Source organism: Schistocerca serialis, chromosome 6 (assembly GCF_023864345.2).
Source record: "Schistocerca serialis cubense isolate TAMUIC-IGC-003099 chromosome 6, iqSchSeri2.2, whole genome shotgun sequence".
NCBI classification, from domain to species: Eukaryota; Metazoa; Arthropoda; class Insecta; order Orthoptera; family Acrididae; genus Schistocerca; species Schistocerca serialis.
This window is the reverse complement of record NC_064643.1, coordinates 225219183-225241902: the sequence shown is the minus strand read 5'-3', so window position 1 is coordinate 225241902 and position 22720 is coordinate 225219183. Positions and strand designations below refer to the sequence as shown.

Here is a 22720-nt window from a genome sequence, read left to right as displayed (position 1 = left end):
GTACTATGCGTTGCCCCTCCTGGATGTGGTTACTAGTCAGCTATTCTGTCTCAAATTTATTAGTTTTCTTGACAGTTTTATTTATTTCAATCTTTATCTGATTTCAACAATTCTTAACCAATTCTCATCCTGCCAAGACCAAGTTATTTTCTAGATGCTTCAAAAAATATTCCATCAGTGTGAGCTTTCTTTTAGTATGGGTTTCCCATTGGCATCTCCCCTCCCCTATTCTTTCTAGAAACTGTTAATTTTGACTATTTTCACTTATTTTTGAACATTTTAAATTAATAGTTTACACATGATTGTGTAAAACTGCTGAAATATTATGAATAAGAGGGCACAAGTTATCCATGTGAAAAGGAACGTATGAGATCAAATGAGACCATGAACTATGATACTGGGAAATGAGAGTGACATAAATACCAACAGTCCTGTTCGGTACAGTGGTAAACCTACAACTGATTCATACTGGCATAATATTAACACATCACATCATGGAATGATGAAAACTTGTTTTTTCATTGCTGCACTGTTGAAGAGTTCTGTTCACATTGTTGGGTTTTCATAGAAGGGCTATACTTCAGCATGTATCTTACAAAAGTATACCAATTTTGCACATTTCAGGTAACACATACAGACAAGGAAACAGAAATGTTAATGCAATATGTGGCCTATATGTTTCATCAAAATAATTTGAAAGCATGAAGTTTTTCATAATTAATTTATTTCATTTTAAAGTCATTGAAAGAACCACCTGTATTATAACTAATTGTGTTTTAGGGGGAGTTTATGATTGTTGTTACAGTGTTAGGTAGAGATCAAGGCATAATTCTTCCAAGTGTAGACCTTGAGGATGTTTTGGATGAAAGATTTGAACCTGAAAGTAATGAGGGTTTCAACAGCACTTGGGTTTCAGGTGAGATGAAACTAATCACTATGTGGGTTACATGCTTCTATTGCTTTTTGCTCTTCTGGGGATGACTCCAGTGTCACCCTATGAGGCTGCTGTTTGAATGAGAGAGTATGACAATCTTAGCATGGACACGGCATGAGTTATTGCAGTTTCCTTGTAAGATCAAAAACCTTTTTTTTTATATATATGGTATACAAAGGCATATTATTAGTAACCAGGATAATACTATTCATAAAAACTGAATTATGCATCTCTTTGTTTACAGTAAACATTTTGACTGAAAATGTCTAATCAGTACTGTAGCGCATGACAGAAGACGAAAATATGATAATTCCACACAGTACAGAAAGAATAGGAAAATGCTTCTGCATCTACATCTATACTCCTCAAACCATCATGAGGTGAATGGCAATGGGTATGTCCCATTATACTAGTTAGAGTTTCTTCCTCTTCCATTCACATATGGAGTGTGGGAAGAATGATTGTTTGAATGCCTCTGTGTGTGCAGTAATTATTATTATCTTATCCTCACGATTACTATGTAAGTGATGTATATGGAGTTGTAGTACATTCCTAGAGTAATCATTTAAAGCTGGTTCTTGAAACTTTGTTAACAGACTTTCTTGGATACTTTACATCTGTCTTCAAGAGTCTTCCAGTTGATTTCCTTCAATATCTCTGTGACACTTTCCCACAGATTAAACAAACCTGTGACCATTTGTGTATTCATTCAATATCCCCAGTTAGTCCTATCTGGTACAGGTCCCACACACTTGAACAATATTCTAGAACCAGTCACACAAGTGATTGTAAGCAATCTCCTTTGTAGATTGATTGCACTTACCAAGTATTCTACCAATAAACTGAAGTCTATAACCTGCTTTACCCAAGATTGAACCTATGTGATGACTTCATTTCATATCCATACAAAGTGTTGCACCCAGGTATTTGTATGAGTTGGCTGATTCCAACAGTGACTCATTGACTTCTCTTTGTCTGTCTTAGGTGCTATACATTTGCAGAATTCCATGGCATAACAGTGTTTCAAAATCTTTGTCACAAAGTGCTTCTTATTACTTCTATTTTATGTAGTTCACAGACTAATATAGTCAGCCACATACTAAATATATTACATATGATTTTGCATGAGACACAATCATCATGATATGGAACAAATCAATGTTAGCAACAACAAGTAGATGTGTTGCTGTTGTACACTACATAACCAGGTGGTTTGTACAGATTTATTCACTACTAGTATGTAAAAGCAGTTATCTAGAAGAATATTTTTCAGGTATTTTTCTCTGTGATAAAGCCAATTACATTTTGATACAGACATGCAAAATGCCTTATTCTGAAACGAAAAATTATTATATACATCACTAAAACTGTCCAATCTCCAAAAATAAAAATAGTAGTTTATTTTCTGTTTGACCTTCTGTATTTTTGCACCAAATTTCGATTCATTGTGAACTGCCATTTCAAGCAATCTGTAATTAAAAATAAAAATTTGTTCTTTTGTTAAAATGTTATGAGTCAGCCCTTGCTAATTAACATTCATATTTTTTACTAAATATGGCACCCAAATAAACAAACAAAGCTGTTGCTGCTAGTGAGATTTGAACGAGCAACTTACGATTATCAGACTTTCACCCTACACATTCAGCTACCAAAGATTATATTAATTGGTTACAATTTTTTATACTTAACAGTGTTCACAAATCTTCTAAACTAGGACTTGCATCGTACAGCCTTAGCAAATTGTTGTCGGGGCAACAACGTTAAAATCCTAAGAGTTGATGAAAATCGAAGGGGGGCAGCCTGTAAGGTGCCTTGTTAATTACTGCTTGTCAGGCTGGGTCCCTTACCAGTTACAATTAGTAGAGGTAACAGAGAAGAGCCACAGAAAGATGGCACATTTCCTCATAAGTTCACTTAGGAAGCACAAGAATGTCATTTACGTGCTCGCTGAATACTAGTGGCAGATATAACAGGAGTGGCCAGTGTTCACCATGGAGAGGTTTACTGTAAAACTTCCAAGAGCATCCTTTATAAATAAGGTTAAATAAGGTCACACAACATCTTACTCCCATCCACATAATTACATCTCTTGAAATGATCATGGCTATAAAATCATGCAAATTCAAGCTTTAGACTGTTGTTATTCCCGCATCACCATTCGTGAATGGAATAGGAAGGGCAGAGGAGGCAGAATGATAATTACACTCAAAATACCTTCAACTACAAAATGTAAGTATAATTGTAGATGTAGAAAGCACACAAATATGATTGTGTCAATATTATACTCTCCTTTCCATGCCAGAATAAGGGTGAATCGTGAAGCATGCACACTATTTTTTATTTTTTGAGTTACATTTATGAATGATTGATACAAGCTGTCGAGAGACAGCACATCTACTCTCGTTCATAAAGAAAGAATGCAAGAACTCCTATCGCTAGCACAGTAGTTGCAATGGAATTCAAATTGATTCCTGTGAGACCCCTTACAGGTTCTGAAAGGGACTATTTGTGATTTGTTTTAGTACTCAAGCTTCTTGCACTTTTCTGGGAGAGAATAGTCTAATTTAGACTGAGAAAGTGCTTTACAATACGTCTTCCAGAACAAATGAAAGCTCTTGGCATGCTTTGTACAATGCATGTGCTACTCAAATTAAAGAAAGAAGAAAATAAATATACATATTTTTACCTCGTTTGGTTGCAGTGCAGTAACTGGGAAGCTACTCCAAATATTTAAAAGAGCATTTGCAGTGCAACTGAGTTAGTTCTTATAGCATGATAATCTGCACATTAGGACATCTCGTTTAAAATATTTCCAATAAAAAGTAAATTAGCATTAATTACAGTCATTAATTATTATTAATTATTTTTCATACATTATAATGACACAAAGGACAACAGCTGTTACAATGGACACAAATAAAATTCCGTAAATAAATGATCATTTGTTTTCAGTCATAGCTATGTCTTACTTTACGTAGTTACTTATTGTAAGGCAAACATTGAGTAGATGTCAGGTTATACTGAGCAGTGATATAATGCAGGAAAACAAGGTTCTATGTATACATCCATAAAAAATGAGTGAGTCTTCAGTTGCCAAAATATACCTCATATTTTGATTACATCATGCTGCTAATTGAAATACTATACAATTCAAATCGAAGACTGCTGAATGGATAGTTATTAATGTATGATCAGGAAGAAAACAGCATGTTTTTGCAGCATGCCTTGCTGTATATTTTTGCATGCACTATGTTCTCTGGAATTTTATTTTCAGATGAGGAAGTCTGCATAATTTCCAACACTGGAATGCATTTTTTGAAGGACATTCTCAATTTATTTGGCATGTGCCCCCCCCCCCCCCCCCCCACACACACACACTGTATTTTATGACTCTCAAGATGGAGAAGCTGTAGAATGAGTGAAATTCAATGAACACAGAATGTGGATTATCCTACAATGGTAGCCATACCTACTACACAAAATAAACCAGTTGCATAAAGATAATCACTCTTATTTTATCCTGATAACATGTGCTCTGCAGTACCAAAATAGTTGTACTTAGATTATTTAGTGGACTGCATAAGGGTATTGATTGTAGGAGCTATATTAGATATCTATCAACATTATCATGTGCTGTCTTACAAGATTTAATGAACACTGTCTCACTTCATAGTAAAGAATCCTTGTATCTCAGGATTATTGAATGTGCAATAAAAGTGTACATAATTTTCTTCAGTTTTGCTTACAGTATTTTTAATTTCTGATGTAACTTAGAATTCTCGGATTACAAATGGGAATAGTAAAATATTATATTATTTATGCTTGTGTTAACTATCACCAAATGGCTATCAGGCTTAAAGTTTAACATATAATCAATGTGAGGTTGTTAGATATGGAACTCTATTTTGGGCTAGATGAGAATGAGGGAAAAGAATCTGCTATGGTTTTGCTGAAAGAACCATCACAACATTTGATCCACATGATGTAAGGAATTAATGAAAACTTAATACAAGTGTTTGTGACATATTTCTATATTTGAAATAGTCTTTTCATTAATACACTGGTATTTCAAATTGCTTAACTGCCATCTGTTCATGCAGTTATGGCATTCAGCATCAACTTTTGTCATTCTCTGAATATATTATTTTTTTAAATTTATCAGTATGGATTATATATCAGGAATATCCACACAGTGTCCAAATACATGAGCTTCCCACACATATTCTGAGTTTAATTTAGCACTGAACAAATTTTTCACTCAGTCTGTGCAGCAAACTTATGCACAGGTGATGACTAGGCATCATTCACTTAATGAGTCCTTAATTCTTATTAGTATAAGCCAATTGAACAAATACTTCATGTAATAACTTTGTAGGGTTGTGGACCCCAATTGGGGAGGATACCTACAATGGTCTTGTGGCAAGACCCATCCCAGCATTCACATGAGCTAGGTAAGTATCAAAAGCAATAAGCAGGGTTGGTCATTATGTGATTAAAACTTTGTTTCTCCAGTGTATGAGTTCATTGTCATGAACCACTGTGCCTAGTTGCTTGATGGGTCTCAAACAAATAAGTTGTGATACAGATGTTCCTACTGACAAAACTGATCCAAGTAGCATACTTTGCAACTGAATGGTAAAACATGTTACTGGTCACTGTTTTATGACATTCCTTATGAGTTGGTAACTAAATAGTGGTCATTCCCACATAGAAAGTTGTACAGCAGTTGCAAAATTGATACACAAACATGGTCTCTTTCACAAGTGATGGGATAGAACACGCTGATTACAAAACTGGAACTGTATGTGGTTTGCAGATAGGTAGGCTACAACTTGCATCTAGGTTTTTGCATGGGTATGACACCTCGGGCATGGTATCAGAAGCAAGAGTAGCATAAGCATGGACAAGATTACTGTTTGTTTGGTGATCAGCATGATAAGGCTTTGGGAGGCTACAAGGAATTTTGGAAAAAATATTTCTTTTTCCATAGTGTGATTAAAGGTGATTAAAGATCTGTGAGTGGTGAATTTCCGATCCCCCAGCTACCCAACAAAGGGGCTTTCTTAATCAGATATGTATGTGTGAGTGTTAATTCCTTTTTGTATCAGAAACTAGTTTCTTGGTGTAAACTTTCTAGCTGTTAAAATACCATTATGTTGTGTCATATTCATCAAGATGAGGTAACTATAAGACATTGTACATGTAATGAAGGATAGAATAATTTCAGGCTCAATTATCCATTTGTGAAATATATTATTTCTGTAATACTGTGAAACTTTCTCAGAAAGGTTATTGTCCATTCCTACCACATCCTTCTCAGAACTAGGTTCTGTCTCTAATGTAAATACTACAACATTACAAGAAATAAACTTATTAAACATACAGTATTGTGTACAAAATACAAAATTAGAAAATATTTCATTGTCACTCCCCACATGGTAATGTAACCTGAGTCCAGCCCCAGAAGTTTATTTACTGTGAAAAATGCAGAAATGTTTTATGTATAGTATTCAAGTAATTTGAGAGCAGAAGTTTCATATAACCAAAGAAAACAAGTATTTACAGTGTTTAATAATTGTTACTTCACATACTATGTAAGAAAATTCATACCCATTTGCAAAACAAAAACAATGACTTATATTTGATGCCAATTTTTGTTTTAGACAGTGAACTGCTATACAAAGACCCACTGGGACAGATAATTATTTTTGATGTTGCAAAGCAAAAGAAGACTGAACTACTTGGGGACAATTTTGCAGTAAGTATAAATTTATATTGAAGTTTATATTTAAACATTTAATCACAGTTTTGCATTCTACATGTAAGTTCAGTGTATACACATTCATACCTTATTCATCCTAACTTACAATCTCATTTTCCCATACTGTGTTTAGCACATTTGCAATAAGTGAGTGTGGTGTATTGGTCCTCCTATGTTGGGTTTCCTGCAGATCCCCCAAATCATTTCAGGTAAGTGTTGGAAAGGCTCCCTCAAACAGGTCATGTTCAAATTCCTGCACCCCCCCCCCCCCCCCTCCTTTTACCCTGCTTATCTAACTTGAGTTTTTACTTCATTTCTAATGATTCCAATGTCAATGGAATCTTAGACCATCTTGCTGCACTTCCATCAAACACATTTCTTGTCATCAGTGATGTCACACTGTTTATTACCAATATTATGAAAATGTATATTTGCTATTGACTGCTTCTTACCTGAATGGCACTCTGTTTGCTACCTGAGACGTCATTTTTTCTGTCATTCCCATTCAGAACTACTCCCTCTTGTATAAATCTTTTCAGAGGCCTCCTAGATGGAAAAGTTGAACTGACAGCTTGTGGTCACATTCAGATTTACAAACAGTACCTTACTATCTTGTCTCACAGTGATCCCTAATTTTTAAATAGTTTAGTCTTTCTAAATCTCTAAGTTCACACTGGCACTCTCCAAATCGTGTATGATTGTTCTCCACTTTTAAATCCTCTATATGGTGTCATCTTCACTTTTATGTTTTTATCAAACTGACAGTGAGCAACAATATATCAACTTTAAAAATCACTGCATTTTACATCAAGCATTCTGCCTTTTACATCATGGTTTTTATAACTTTTTACAACTCATTTTATTGGTTTGAAGGCAGAACAGCTAGCTTATTTTGCATGTATGCTTCCTTTTGTTTTACAGTGGTATGGTCTTGGTGACGCAAAAAAAAAAAAAAATGCAGTATTTATTCGTTTAATGAGAGCAACAACATTGGCTAAACTAGATAACTGCATATCTTGCAGTGTCATCTTCAAAATTCATGAAAATTTTCTCTCACAGTGATATCTACAGAATTTGATGAATGACCAATGAACTCCATAACTGCAGTGTACTGTAGTGAAATTCATTCGCAGAAAACACTGAACGTTAGATTCATGTTTGTCAGTTCCACCCAGAACATGAGAGTGAAATAATAAATACAGAAATATTCAAATTATTTTAGCATGTACAAAACTGTCTGTGTTAAAATCTCAATTTTATATTCTGGTTGGGCATGCTGCATTGTCTGTGTAAGCTGTTCCTTTTTCAGTTTCTGTTGTACTCATTAAACGTATCAAAATACTAAAATACATTTTTCATATTGCAGATTAAATTGTTCATTCATGTGGGTTCTACAGAACCTGAAATGCTTCATGTAAGTAATTCTTGCTTGCAGGTGCAGTACCCAACATTGCAGCTTGAATTGTCTGAGGATCAGAAATATCTTTTAATTTCCAGCAACCATTCAAAGGTAACAATACCATCCTTTTTTTCTATTTACATGTAGATACTTTTACAGTTTTGAAACATTCTTCAGAAAATCAACTTGTTGATACCTTGATACTTTCAAGATAAGTCTTAATTGATTTCACACTTGGGTAACTCACGAGTGATTCAATATATGTATATAATAGAGGGAAACATTCCATGTGGGTAAAATATATATAAAAAAAAAGATGCTGTGACTTACCAAACAAGAAAGCGCTGGTAGATAGACACAATAAAAAACACACAAATTTCAAGCTTTCGCAACCCAAGGTTGCTTCATCAGGAAAGAGGGAAGGAGTGGGAAAGACGAAAGGATGTGGGTTGTAAGGGAGAGGGTAAGTCTTTCCGCTCCTGGGATTGGAATGACTCCCCACCCTCTCCCTTAAAACCCACATCCTTTCGTCTTTCCCACTCCTTCCCTCTTTCCTGATGAAGCAACCTTGGGTTGCGAAAGCTTGAAATTTGTGTGTGTTTGTGTATTTTTTATTGTGTGTATCTACCAGTGCTTTCTCATTTGGTAAGTCACAGCATCTTTGTTTTTCAATATATATCTTGTCTCACAGTGATCCCTAATTTTTAAATAGTTTAGTCTTTCTAAAAACAAAGATGATGTGACTTACCAAACGAAAGCGCTGGCACGTCGATAGACACACAAACAAACACAAACATACACACAAAATTCAAGCTTTCGCAACAAACTGTTGCCTCATCAGGAAAGAGGGAAGGAGAGGGAAAGACGAAAGGATGTGGGTTTTAAGGGAGAGGGTAAGGAGTCATTCCAATCCCGGGAGCGGAAAGACTTACCTTAGGGGGAAAAGGACAGGTATACACTCACACACACACACTCATATCCATCCGCACATACACAGACTCAAGCAGACATTTGTAAAGGCAAAGAGTTTGGGCAGAGATGTCAGTCGAGGCGGAAGTGCAGAGGCAAAGATGTTGTTGAATGACAGGTGAGGTATGAGTGGCGTCAACTTGAAATTAGCGGAGATTGAGCCCTGGTGGATAACGGGAAGAGAGGATACATTGAAGAGCAAGTTCCCATCTCCGGAGTTTGGATAGGTTGGTGCTAGTGGGAAGTATCCGGATGACCCGGACGGTGTAACACTGTGCCAAGATGTGCTGGCCGTGCACCAAGGCATGTTTAGCCACAGGGTGATCCTCATTACCAACAAACACTGTCTGCCTGTGTCCATTCATGCGAATGGACAGTTTGTTGCTGGTCACTCCCACATAGAATGCGTCACAGTGTAGGCAGGTCAGTTGGTAAATCACGTGGGTGCTTTCACACGTGGCTCTGCCTTTGATCGTGTACACCTTCCGGGTTACAGGACTGGAGTAGGTGGTGGTGGGAGGGTGCATGGGACAGGTTTTACACCGGGGGCGGTTACAAGGGTAGGAGCCAGAGGGTAGGGAAGGTGGTTTGGGGATCTCATAGGGATGAACTAAGAGGTTACGAAGGTTAGGTGGATGGCGGAAAGACACTCTTGGTGGAGTGGGGAGAATTTCATGAAGGATGGATCTCATTTCAGGGCAGGATTTGAGGAAGTCATATCCCTGCTGGAGAGCCACATTCAGAGTCTGATCCATTCCCGGAAAGTATCCTGTCACAAGTGGGGCACTTTTGTGTTTCTTCTGTGGGAGGTTCTGGGTTTGAGAGGATGAGGAAGTGGCTCTGGTTATTTGCTTCTGTACCAGGTCGGTAGTTGCGGGATGTGAAAGCTGTTGTCAAGTAGTTGGTGTAATGGTTCAGGGATTCCGGACTGGAGCAGATTCGTTTGCCATGAAGACCTAGCTGTAGGAAAGGGACCGTTTGATGTGGAATGGGTGGCAGCTGTCATAATGGAGGTACTGTTGCTTGTTGGTGTGTTTGATGTGGACGGATGTGTGAAGCTGGCCATTGGACAGGTGGAGGTCAACATCAAGGAAAGTGGCATGGGATTTGGAGTAGGACCAGGTGAATCTGATGGAACCAAAGGAGTTGAGGTTGGAGAGGAAAATCTGGAGTTCTTCTTCACTGTGAGTCCAGATCATGAAGATGTCATCAATAAATCTGTACCAAACTTTGGGTTGGCAGGCTTGGGTAACCAAGAAGGCTTCCTCTAAGCGACCCATGAATAGGTTGGCGTACAAGGGGGCCATCCTGGTACCCATGGCTGTTTCCTTTAATTGTTGGTATGTCTGGCCTTCAAAAGTGAAGAAGTTGTGGGTCAGGATGAAGCTGGCTAAGGTAATGAGGAAAGAGGTTTTAGGTAGGGTGGCAGGTGATCGGCGTGAAAGGAGTGCTCCATCGCAGCGAGGCCCTGGACGTGCGGGATATTTGTGCATAAGGAAGTGGCATCAATGGTTACAAGGATGGTTTCCGGGGGTAACGGATTGGGTAAGGATTCCAGGCATTCGAGAAAGTGGTTGGTGTCTTTGATGAAGGATGGGAGACTGCATGTAATGGGTTGAGGGTGTTGATCTACGTAGGCGGAGATACGTTCTGTGGGGGCTTGGTAACCAGCTACAATGGGGCGGCCGGGATGATTGGGTTTGTGAATTTTAGGAAGAAGGTAGAAGGTAGGGGTGTGGGGTGTCGGTGGGGTCAGGAGGTTGATGGAGTCAGGTGAAAGGTTTTGTAGGGGGCCTAAGGTTCTGAGGATTCCTTGAAGCTCCGCCTGGACATCAGGAATGGGATTACCTTGGCAAACTTTGTATGTGGTGTTGTCTGAAAGTTGACGCAGTCCCTCAGCCACATACTCCCGACGATCAAGTACCACGGTCGTGGAACCCTTGTCCGCCGGAAGGATGACGATGGACCGGTCAGCCTTCAGATCATGGATAGCCTGGTCTTCAGCAGTGGTGATGTTGGGAGTTGGATTAAGGTTTTTTAAGAAGGATTGAGAGGCAAGGCTGGAAGTCAGAAATTCCTGGAAGGTTTGGAGAGGGTGATTTTGAGGAAGAGGAAGTGGGTCCCGCTGTGACGGAGGACGGAACTGTTCTAGGCAGGGTTCAATTTGGATAGTGTCTTGGGGAGTTGGATCATTAGGAGTAGGATTAGGATCAGTTTTCTTCGTGGCAAAGTGATACTTCCAGCAGAGAGTACGAGTGTAGGACAGTAAATCTTTGATGAGGGCTGTTTGGTTGAATCTGGGAGTGGGGCTGAAGGTGAGGCCTTTGGATAGGACAGAGGTTTCGGATTGGGAGAGAGGTTTGGAGGAAAGGTTAACTACTGAATTAGGGTGTTGTGGTCCCAGATTGTGTTGACTGGAATTATGAGGTTTTGGAGGGAGTGGAGCTGGAAGTGGGAGGTTGAGTAGATGGGAGAGACTGGGTTTGTGTAAATTATAGGAGGTTGAGGTTTGCTGGAAAGGTTGTGAAGGGTGAGTGAGTTGCCTTTCCGGAGGTGGGAAACCAGGAGATTGGATAGTTTTTTGAGGTGAAGGGTGGCATGCTGTTCTAATTTGAGGTTGGCCTGTAGGAGGATGATCTGAACAGCCGGTGTGGATGTGGGAGAGGAAAGATTGAGGACTTTTATTAAGGGTAGGAGTTGACGGGTGTGTTCATTGGCTGAGTTGATGTGTAGGTGAAGGATTAGGTGGGTGAGGGCAATGGATTGTTCAGTTTGGAACTGGTATAGGGACTGATGGAAAGAAGGGTTGCAGCCAGAGATGGGAACTTTAAGTGTGAGGCCTTTGGGAGTAATGCCAAATGTCAGACAAGCCTGAGAAAATAAAATATGCGAGCATAATCTGGCTAGGGTGAAGGCATGTTTGCGGAGGGAATGTAAATAAAACTTAATGGGGTCGTTGTGGGGGTGTTGTGAGGGTGACATGGTATTAGAAGGTGGAAAGTGTAACATGAGGTTGAAATGTAAATGTAAATAACTGGAGAAAGTAACTGCAGATCTGTTGTGTAAAAAGGCGAAAAAGTGTTGGATAAAGCTGGGCTATGTTGATCCAGTGGTGAACTTGGGTTGGTAGACAACGATGTGCACAAAGGTTAAGTGTTTGTGTTGCCGCCAAAAACGTTAAAGGATGGAGAGATTCGGGAAAATTTCGAAAAAACGGCGTGTAAATGTATTAAAAAGAGTGGTTTTGTGGTGGCAGATTATGAAAATGAGGCTAACAATTGTCTGGCGAAGAAATAATGACGTTAAAACCTGTGGGAAGCGGCTAAAAATTATCAGTGATGTAGGAAAAACGGAAATGGAAATAAAGTGAAAGTTATCAGAACTAGACGAAATGGTTGTTTAATAGGTGAAAGGAACTGTTTGTGGACTAGAAACGGTGGATTTTATAGCAGCGGTAGTGTTGAAAGCGGAAAAAAATTTTTTGGTTATGGTTTGGAAGTGGATGACGTATTATTGAGTATATATAGGCGGGATAAAATTGTATAGTAGATTACGGTAAAAAGGAGAAGGTTAATACAAAGTGAAACTACTGGCAAAAACAAAAACAGAAAATAAGACGACAGAAAAGATTTCGAAATGCAACGGTGACAAGGTTCTAGTTCTGATAACTTTCACTTTATTTCCATTTCCGTTTTTCCTACATCACTGATAATTTTTAGCCGCTTCCCACAGGTTTTAACGTCATTATTTCTTCGCCAGACAATTGTTAGCCTCATTTTCATAATCTGCCACCACAAAACCACTCTTTTTGATACATTTACACGCCGTTTTTTCGAAATTTTCCCGAATCTCTCCATCCTTTAACGTTTTTGGCGGCAACACAACCATCTAACCTTTGTGCACATCGTTGTCTACCAACCCAAGTTCACCACTGGATCAACATAGCCCAGCTTTATCCAACACTTTTTCGCCTTTTTTCACAACAGATCTGCAGTTACTTTCTCCAGTTATTTTCATTTCCATTTCAACCTCATGTTACACTTTCCACCTTCTAATACCATGTCACCCTCACAACACCCCCACAACGACCCCATTAAGTTTTATTTACATTCCCTCCGCAAACATGCCTTCACCCTAGCCAGATTATGCTCGCATATTTTATTTTCTCAGGCTTGTCTGACATTTGGCATTACTCCCAAAGGCCTCACACTTAAAGTTCCCATCTCTGGCTGCAACCCTTCTTTCCATCAGTCCCTATACCAGTTCCAAACTGAACAAACCATTGTCCTCACCCACCTAATCCTTCACCTACACATCAACTCAGCCAATGAACACACCCGTCAACTCCTATCCTTAATAAAAGTCCTCAATCTTTCCTCTCCCACATCCACACCGGCTGTTCAGATCATCCTCCTACAGGCCAACCGCAAATTAGAACAGCATGCCACCCTTCACCTCAAAAAACTATCCAATCTCCTGGTTTCCCACCTCCGGAAAGGCAACTCACTCACCCTTCACAACCTTTCCAGCAAACCTCAACCTCCTATAATTTACACAGACCCAGTCTCTCCCATCTACTCAGCCTCCCACTTCCAGCTCCACTCCCTCCAAAACCTCATAATTCCAATCAACACAATCTGGAACCACAACACCCTAATTCAGTAGTTAACCTTTCCTCCAAACCTCTCTCCCAATCCGAAACCTCTGTCCTATCCAAAGGCCTCACCTTCAGCCCCACTCCCAGATTCAACCAAACAGCCCTCGTCAAAGATTTACTGTCCTACACTCGTACTCTCTGCTGGAAGTGTCACTTTGCCACGAAGAAAAATGATCCTAATCCTACTCCTAATGATCCAACTCCCCAAGACACTATCCAAATTGAACCCTGCCTAGAACAGTTACGTCCTCCATCACAGCGGGACCCACCTCCTCTTCCTCAAAATCACCCTCTCCAAGCCTTCCAGGAATTTCTGACTTCCAGCCTTGCCTCTCAATCCTTCTTGAAAAACCTTAATCCTACTCCCAAAACCACCACTGCTGAAGCCCAGGCTATCTGTGATCTGAAGGCTGACCGGTCCATCGTCATCCTTCCGGCGGACAAGGGTTCCACGACCGTGGTACTTGATCGTCGGGAGTATGTGGCTGAGGGACTGCGTCAGCTTTCAGACAACACCACATACAAAGTTTGCCAAGGTAATCCCATTCCTGATGTCCAGGCGGAGCTTCAAGGAATCCTCAGAACCTTAGGCCCCCTACAAAACCTTTCACCTGACTCCATCAACCTCCTGACCCCACCGACACCCCACACCCCTACCTTCTACCTTCTTCCTAAAATTCACAAACCCAATCATCCCGGCCGCCCCATTGTAGCTGGTTACCAAGCCCCCACAGAACATATCTCCGCCTACGTAGATCAACACCCTCAACCCATTACATGCAGTCTCCCATCCTTCATCAAAGGCACCAACCACTTTCTCGAATGCCTGGAATCCTTACCCAATCCGTTACCCCCGGAAACCATCCTTGTAACCATTGATGCCACTTCCTTATGCACAAATATCCCGCACGTCCAGGGCCTCGTTGCGATGGAGCACTCCTTTCACGCCGATCACCTGCCACCCTACCTAAAACCTCTTTCCTCATTACCTTAGCCAGCTTCATCCTGACCCACAACTTCTTCACTTTTGAAGGCCAGACATACCAACAATTAAAGGGAACAGCCATGGGTACCAGGATGGCCCCCTCGTACGCCAACCTATTCATGGGTCGCTTAGAGGAAGCCTTCTTGGTTACCCAAGCCTGCCAACCCAAAGTTTGGTACAGATTTATTGATGACATCTTCATGATCTGGACTCACAGTGAAGAAGAACTCCAGATTTTCCTCTCCAACCTCAACTCCTTTGGTTCCATCAGATTCACCTGGTCCTACTCCAAATCCCATGCCACTTTCCTTGATGTTGACCTCCACCTGTCCAATGGCCAGCTTCACACATCCGTCCACATCAAACCCACCAACAAGCAACAGTACCTCCATTATGACAGCTGCCACCCATTCCACATCAAACGGTCCCTTCCCTACAGCCTAGGTCTTCATGGCAAACGAATCTGCTCCAGTCCGGAATCCCTGAACCATTACACCAACTACCTGACAACAGCTTTCGCATCCCGCAACTACCCTCCCGACCTGGTACAGAAGCAAATAACCAGAGCCACTTCCTCATCCTCTCAAACCCAGAACCTCCCACAGAAGAAACACAAAAGTGCCCCACTTGTGACAGGATACTTTCCGGGACTGGATCAGACTCTGAATGTGGCTCTCCAGCAGGGATACGACTTCCTCAAATCCTGCCCTGAAATGAGATCCATCCTTCATGAAATCCTCCCCACTCCACCAAGAGTGTCTTTCTGCCGTCCACCTAACCTTCGTAACCTCTTAGTTCATCCCTATGAGATCCCCAAACCACCTTCCCTACCCTCTGGCTCCTACCCTTGTAACCGCCCCCGGTGTAAAACCTGTCCCATGCACCCTCCCACCACCACCTACTCCAGTCCTGTAACCCGGAAGGTGTACACGATCAAAGGCAGAGCCACGTGTGAAAGCACCCACGTGATTTACCAACTGACCTGCCTACACTGTGACGCATTCTATGTGGGAGTGACCAGCAACAAACTGTCCATTCGCATGAATGGACACAGGCAGACAGTGTTTGTTGGTAATGAGGATCACCCTGTGGCTAAACATGCCTTGGTGCACGGCCAGCACATCTTGGCACAGTGTTACACCGTCCGGGTCATCCGGATACTTCCCACTAGCACCAACCTATCCAAACTCCGGAGATGGGAACTTGCTCTTCAATGTATCCTCTCTTCCCGTTATCCACCAGGCCTCAATCCTCGCTAATTTCAAGTTGACGCCACTCATACCTCACCTGTCATTCAACAACATCTTTGCCTCTGCACTTCCGCCTCGACTGACATCTCTGCCCAAACTCTTTGCCTTTACAAATGTCTGCTTGTGGCTGTGTGTGTGCGGATGGATATGAGTGTGTGTGTGAGTGTATACCTGTCCTTTTTCCCCCTAAGGTAAGTCTTTCCACTCCCGGGATTGGAATGACTCCTTACCCTCTCCCTTAAAACCCACATCCTTTCGTCTTTCCCTCACCTTCCCTCTTTCCTGATGAGGCAACAGTTTGTTGCGAAAGCTTGAATTTTGTGTGTATGTTTGTGTTTGTTTGTGTGTCTATCGACGTGCCAGCGCTTTCATTTGGTAAGTCACATCATCTTTGTTTTTAGGTATATTTTTCCCACGTGGAATGTTTCCCTCTATTAATTTTAATATATATATATATATATATATATATATATATATATATATATATATATATAAAAGTGAAAAGTATTTCATTTTCTTAAAATTACACTGATACCACCAATGTTATGTCTTTTCTATGTAAATATTCCAATTTTTCTACTTAAAAATGTTTAATTTATCATCTATTCTGCTTTCAGCTATTCAGACATACCTACTTGGCCCAGTATGAAATCATCAACATAGAGAAGAAGTAAGTTTATAAAACAGGCACTGATGAATTGCTGTTTGATGGAAGTTTACTAAGTAGTAATTAACTGTTATGCTCACATGTAAAATTTCTCATACAAATGTCTTCTTTTCTCAAATTTCTCCCTCTCTGTTGCAGAACAAAAATGCCTCTAGTAAATAGTGAGGGACTATTAGACAACAAGGTGTTGCAGCTTGTTGTGTGGGCACCCACTGGAAATGCACTTGTGTATGTTTACCACAATAACATATATTACCGTCCAACAGCTGAACTTGCTAGAGAGTTTAAGCTTACCACCACAGGTAGCTTTGGATCAATTTATCATGGTACACCAGACTGGGTATATGAAGGTAAGGAAGATAATCTAGCTTTTATTGGCACACCGATGCTGGAAATGTTTTATTATGCAGCAACAGATATTCTTAGGCGCAAATACTCAATGGATATTATATAGAGTTCACCTTTCATGAAGCAGATGACAGAATCAGATAAGATAAACATTTTCGGATGGAAATAGACAAATAGTATCTACAAAAGAAAAAGAAGGAATAAAACAATGTGTTTGGCAGAATAGACAAGCTACAAAATTACACCTAAGTGACAGAATTCTACCACACTTCATGCCAATGCATATGGCTGCCATCTTGTTTATGGACCACATGGAGAATCAGCATAAGTAGATAACCACAGATATGCTACTGAATATTACTTGTGTTCTGTCTAAGATAGCTTTCGAGCATTTTACTTTTAGGAAGATCCATTCGTACGCCAACTTCAGCAATATCAACTGTGCTGGTCCACTTAAATAATTTCTTAAAATAATTACCCAACCACTGAGGTGTAATGTAGCAAGCAGCATGTATACAAAGTCACAAAAAGAGCATAAATTCCCCCAATAATTCTGACTGTTATGAGAACTTGTAAGAAAAATCATCTTTTCTCACAAAAGATATTCATAATAAAGCAGAGTAAAACTGTATGCGAAAAGAGATTCAAATACCCTAGTTTGCTCATTAAAATCTATATAATCACACAAAACTTTTCCTTTTGTAAGTTATGTTACAACACACTTCTTATTTTTAAAGCTGTACTTGACACTATTTAATAAAACTGAACTGACATTTTGATACTTTTATTTTAAAAAGAGGCAGAAAATCTGTGTGTCTGCTGGTCTGCTGGTCCACTTAAATAATTTCTTAAAATAATTACCCAACCACTGAGGTGTAATGTAGCAAGCAGCATGTATACAAAGTCACAAAAAGAGCATACATTCCCCCAATAATTCTGACTTGTCTTCTGTCTAAGATAGCTTTCGAGCATTTTGCTTGTTGGGAAGATCCATTCATACGCCAACTTCAGCAATATCAACTGTGCTGGTCCACTTAACTTAGACAATCCACATTTATTGTTGCATCCTGCCACAGACAACACTAAAAATTCTAATGTGATGGCTGTCTCTCTTGCACTTAACTGTTTAAGTTACCACATGGCAACTTAAGGAACTGTACACTGCCTTTTTTTAAAAAAAAAAAAAAAAAAAAAAAAAAAAAAAAAAAAAAAAAAAAAAAAAGTGAAGCATCCAGCATGAAACTTCACAGGTTCAGAAGGTGTGTGGTGTTATTGCAATGATCAAAAAATCAAGTGACCTTTTCAAAGAACTTGACAGTATGTGTCTGTTTATCAGTATGATATCACATGTCCTCCGACTTAGTGCATGATCTGATTGAGTTGAGAAAGGCATCATAAAGCCATTGTATCATTTCCTGCTGTAAACTGGCTGGCAACTGTTGTATCCAGTCTGTGATCATGCACACAGTTCATATAGATGCTTGCCTTGTGTGGATGAGCACTGTCCTGTTGAAAAATAGTACCACAATACTGTTGATTGAGAAGTAACACATGAGGACACAGGATGTTCGTGACCTATGTTGTGTTATCAGAATTTGCAGTCACTACCAGAATTTGTGCAGTGATCTGAAGTCATACTCGATGACTCCCCACAGCATGATGCTAGTAGTAATAATGCTATGCCTCCCAAAAAAACATTGGTAGAATTGGATCTCTCCCAACAACAATGGTCATCTGGGGTAGTGCCAAACTTCAGTTCGTTGCTGAACACAATGTGGCAGCATTCGTCAGCAGTCCATGGTTTTCTGTTATAGCTCCACTCCAAACAAAGCTATTTGTGTTATTGTATTAACAGCAGCCTATGCTTGGGACAATAACGCCCCAGTTAAGCTGCTACTAGTCTCCGACCAATGGTACAGGATGACACAGAATGTTGCAAGAAGTCTATTACTTGTTCTTAGATGGAAAGACCAGATGCGAAGATGCACAATGTGCTTTGTGTAACAATACAGTGATCCTCCCTGGCTGGGACCTCAACAACAAGTATGCCTGCCCTCACATTACCATGCAGTCACATCCAAACAGCCCACAAATCTTCATGTTGCATTTTAATATATTCTGAAGCAACATTATAAGGAAGTGTAAGCAGCATATATCATTTATTTAGAGCATCTCAGACCCCATGTTATCACAACTGCAAAGCCTTGGCACATCTGATAGCTCCCTCTGTTCCTCTCTGATAGAACTATTCACCCAGTCAGTTTCTATGGGTGTAGCTTGCTATTTTGGTGTTTTGCCTATGACACTTGTACACTGTGACAAATGTTGTTACAGAAAAGCACAAGAGTCAGTATCTTGTTTTCAGCAGCTACCTTGCTGCTACAAGTTGAGATCTGATTTTCCATTGTTTGACTAATGAGACATTAAGGCATTGCCTGATTCAGTAGACTTACCAGAAACTGTGGTGAAAGCCACAGCATATTTTATGAAATGTCTCCTAAATTTAGGCCGTGTGTCTGACAGATTTACCCCCACATATTAATAGTGAACATTCATACAGGACAATGTTGGAAGTATAGAATTTTGCTCTAGTTTGTCAGCAAGAAACAGAAAATGAATATTCTACATTGCTTGAAGTTTCGTCAAAAATTAAAGTTCTTGGCTCTGAGTAGACTCCTGATCCTCACATTAATACTTTGATCATACTGCCAATGAACAATCAATGTCTCTAGAATCATACCCATTGCTTAATGTGTTTCAATCAGATATATGTAACTTGCATTTCATTGCCAAAATAATAATTTTTCTCATTTCTTAAAAATGCTACCAAACTTTTTATTCTCAACATGCACAATTTTAGCAAAATCACATTCTCTTTTCTGTTGTAGGAAATAGTATTAGTTTAACTAATTATATGCATTTACTTAGCTGTTTCGTTTTGTCCCCAAAAGGGAACTTATTTTTTTGTTATTAACATAATGTTACTGAAACTGGATTTTCAATTACTGAATTTAACCTTTCTTCTTTTTTCAGAGGAAGTCCTTGCATCAAATAAAGCACTCTGGTTTTCTCCAGATGGGAAGAAATTGGCTTATGCAACATTTAATGATAGTTTAACACGTTTTATGACAATTCCATATTACGGATCTCCTGCAAATCTGGAGTTCCAGTACACAAGAGCCGTCAATGTACGATACCCAAAGGTGATTACCAGTTTTCCAAAACAACAAAGCTACTGTAATCTCATAAATGTAACATTAGTCATTAATTGGGAAATATTGAGGCACATTTCTTGAAACTTTCATTGTCAGCTTTCCATAAGCTAATGATGGTAGCTGACAATTTCCTGATGCTTTACATGTTAATCAAATATTTTCATTACATTTATATGATATCACCACTATCATTACTTATATTACAAACTGAAACATGCAGACTATAGTGCCCAGTGTGTTATATATAGTATAACATTCACCTTTGTCTCTCCCAGTTCTCATAACAGATGGCTCCCTTTCCTTCTGGGGTCTGAGTGATCTACCTCCTTTCTAACATCACTAACCTACATCAGCCCATCCCAATTTTCTTCTCAAGAAAGAAACTAATGGCCACAATAGCTAGGATAGTTTCTCATGCTTTTACATGTGTGCATAATAATGAAGTGACTTTAGGTTATGTATACATGGGGTGTTCATTTTAACTGGAGACATTGAAATATATCATATTTGATAAAAAAATTATAATTCTGATTTGCTTGTCTCAGCGGGGGACATCCAATGTACCACACTTGACCTATCACCCTACCTTGTGCATGAGTGGCAGGGGCCAATTTTGAAATATTCAATGGGAATCCCCATTTTTTATAGCAGATCGCAACTCTACAGAAAAATCTATGTACATTTTGTCTGAAGCAATATCTTCATTTCATCACAGATGGCACTGTGATTGAAGGAATAGAGATGGGTACGTAATCGTAATTTATGACAATGGCACATGGGTCCCCACCTGTATGCTGTGAGGGTAGGACAGGCCGGTATTTCATAACATCTAATTGGAAGTCCCATTTGCAACATTGTATTCCACTGACATGTTGAACAGAGGACTACCCAATGCACCACCATGGCCATGTAGCGAACTACGACGTATAGTAGCAGGCAATACATTGTGACCAGAGCTCATGTACCATGCAGACATAGAACAGGTAGCAGCTCTAAACAGTGCAATCCTTGTGTAGTGTTCATTGCCTGCATGTCTACCTATCATTTGGAGAACAGACAGGCAAGTGGACAATGAATGTTGCAAACCCAGAAGAAAAAATTGAAATGATCCTGATTTACCGAAAATGTAGGAGAAATGTTGAGGCTGGTGTTGCCTTGTATGCCAAGCATTTCCCAAGGGGAAGTTCCCTCTTGTTTATCCTTTTACAAGGTGGTGGATGCCTTTATGTCTGATGGTAGCATACAGAATGGCAAAAAGAAATGAAGCAAATGTGTTACACGAGAAGCTCATGAAAGAGCTGTACTAGCAGCAGTGCACCACAACCCAAGGATAAGTTCCTGGAAATAACACTGCGATTCTGGTGTGTCCATATGAAGTTTTTGTCACAATACTGCATCATCATAAGTATCATCCTTACCAAGTGTCACTGCATCAAGTACTAAATGGTGTCATTTTCCATAACCGGGTAGTGTTTGTGAAGGGCACATCAACAAAGTCAAACAACCACCACATTTTTTTAATAATTAAATGTTTCCCTGAGACATTTAAGTCTCTTTTTATTATCTACAATAACGATCGAAGCAGACTAAATGAATTAAAATTTGTGCTGTGGCTGGGACTCGAACCTGGGTCTTCTTGCTTGCTAGGCAGAAATGTAAGGGGAAAATGAATTGAAATTTGTGCTGGGGAGGGCACTCTGTTTAGGTGGTTCATGCAACAATGTTGACCATCATACTGTGATGGTGTAATGGTTAACATTTCTGCCTAGCAAGCAAGAAGACCCTGGTTTGAGTCCCGGCCCAGCACGAATTTTAATTAATTTCGTCTGCTTTGATCATTACCCCCACATTTGTTGCTGAGGTGCTATTTTCCAATGAATCTACATTCACAATCCATGATAGTGTTAACTGACATAACGTGCATTATTGGAGTATGGACAATCCCCACTGATAATGGCAAGTTGACCATCAACATCCTTGGCCAGTAAATGTATGGTGTGGCATCATGGGAAACAAACTCATTGGTCTGTATTTTACTGAAGGCACATTGAATGGAGGCAAATATTGAACATTTTTGGGAGAGGAACTATTGGTACTACTGCATGATGTCACCCTGAATGTTCAACAGCGTATATGGTTTCAGCATCACAGTTGCCCGGTGCATTACACAATTGAAGCACGGTAGCTATTACACTGTGTTTACACTGGTCTGTGGGTTGGCAGAGGTGACCCTGTTAATTGGTCTACTAGGTCACTGGATTTGGCATCACCGGATTTCTTTCTGTGAGGAAAAGGTGAGGCTTACTAGCAAGTGCCAACAGGCCATGAAGACATGGTCAACCGCATCAGAAATGTCTGTGCTGACATTCCCACAAAAATGCTTATATCCTTTGTGCAGTCATTTGAAAAGTGGATCACTAAGTGTACTGGAGCTGGTGGTAGTACATTTGAACACTTACTCTAATTGGAAAAGCAGAGTAGCATTCACCTCGAGCCATGGCCACAGTGGCATGTTGAGTAGTCTCCTATTCAATG

The 22720-nt window shown here is 39.8% G+C and overlaps 1 protein-coding gene across 3 annotated transcripts in view; it reads left to right on the top strand.

The window, feature by feature from the left end:
* The window catches only part of LOC126483771 (venom dipeptidyl peptidase 4-like), a 555240-nt gene that overhangs the window by 487951 nt on the left and 44569 nt on the right, over nt 1–22720 (top strand). For all 3 annotated transcript variants that reach the window (XM_050106923.1, XM_050106922.1, XM_050106924.1), the window contains exons 3-7: nt 6598–6692; nt 8131–8205; nt 16573–16625; nt 16761–16972; nt 20004–20173. In XM_050106923.1, coding sequence (XP_049962880.1) covers nt 6598–6692; nt 8131–8205; nt 16573–16625; nt 16761–16972; nt 20004–20173 — 605 coding nt within the window. The remainder of the gene's footprint in view (nt 1–6597; nt 6693–8130; nt 8206–16572; nt 16626–16760; nt 16973–20003; nt 20174–22720) is intronic.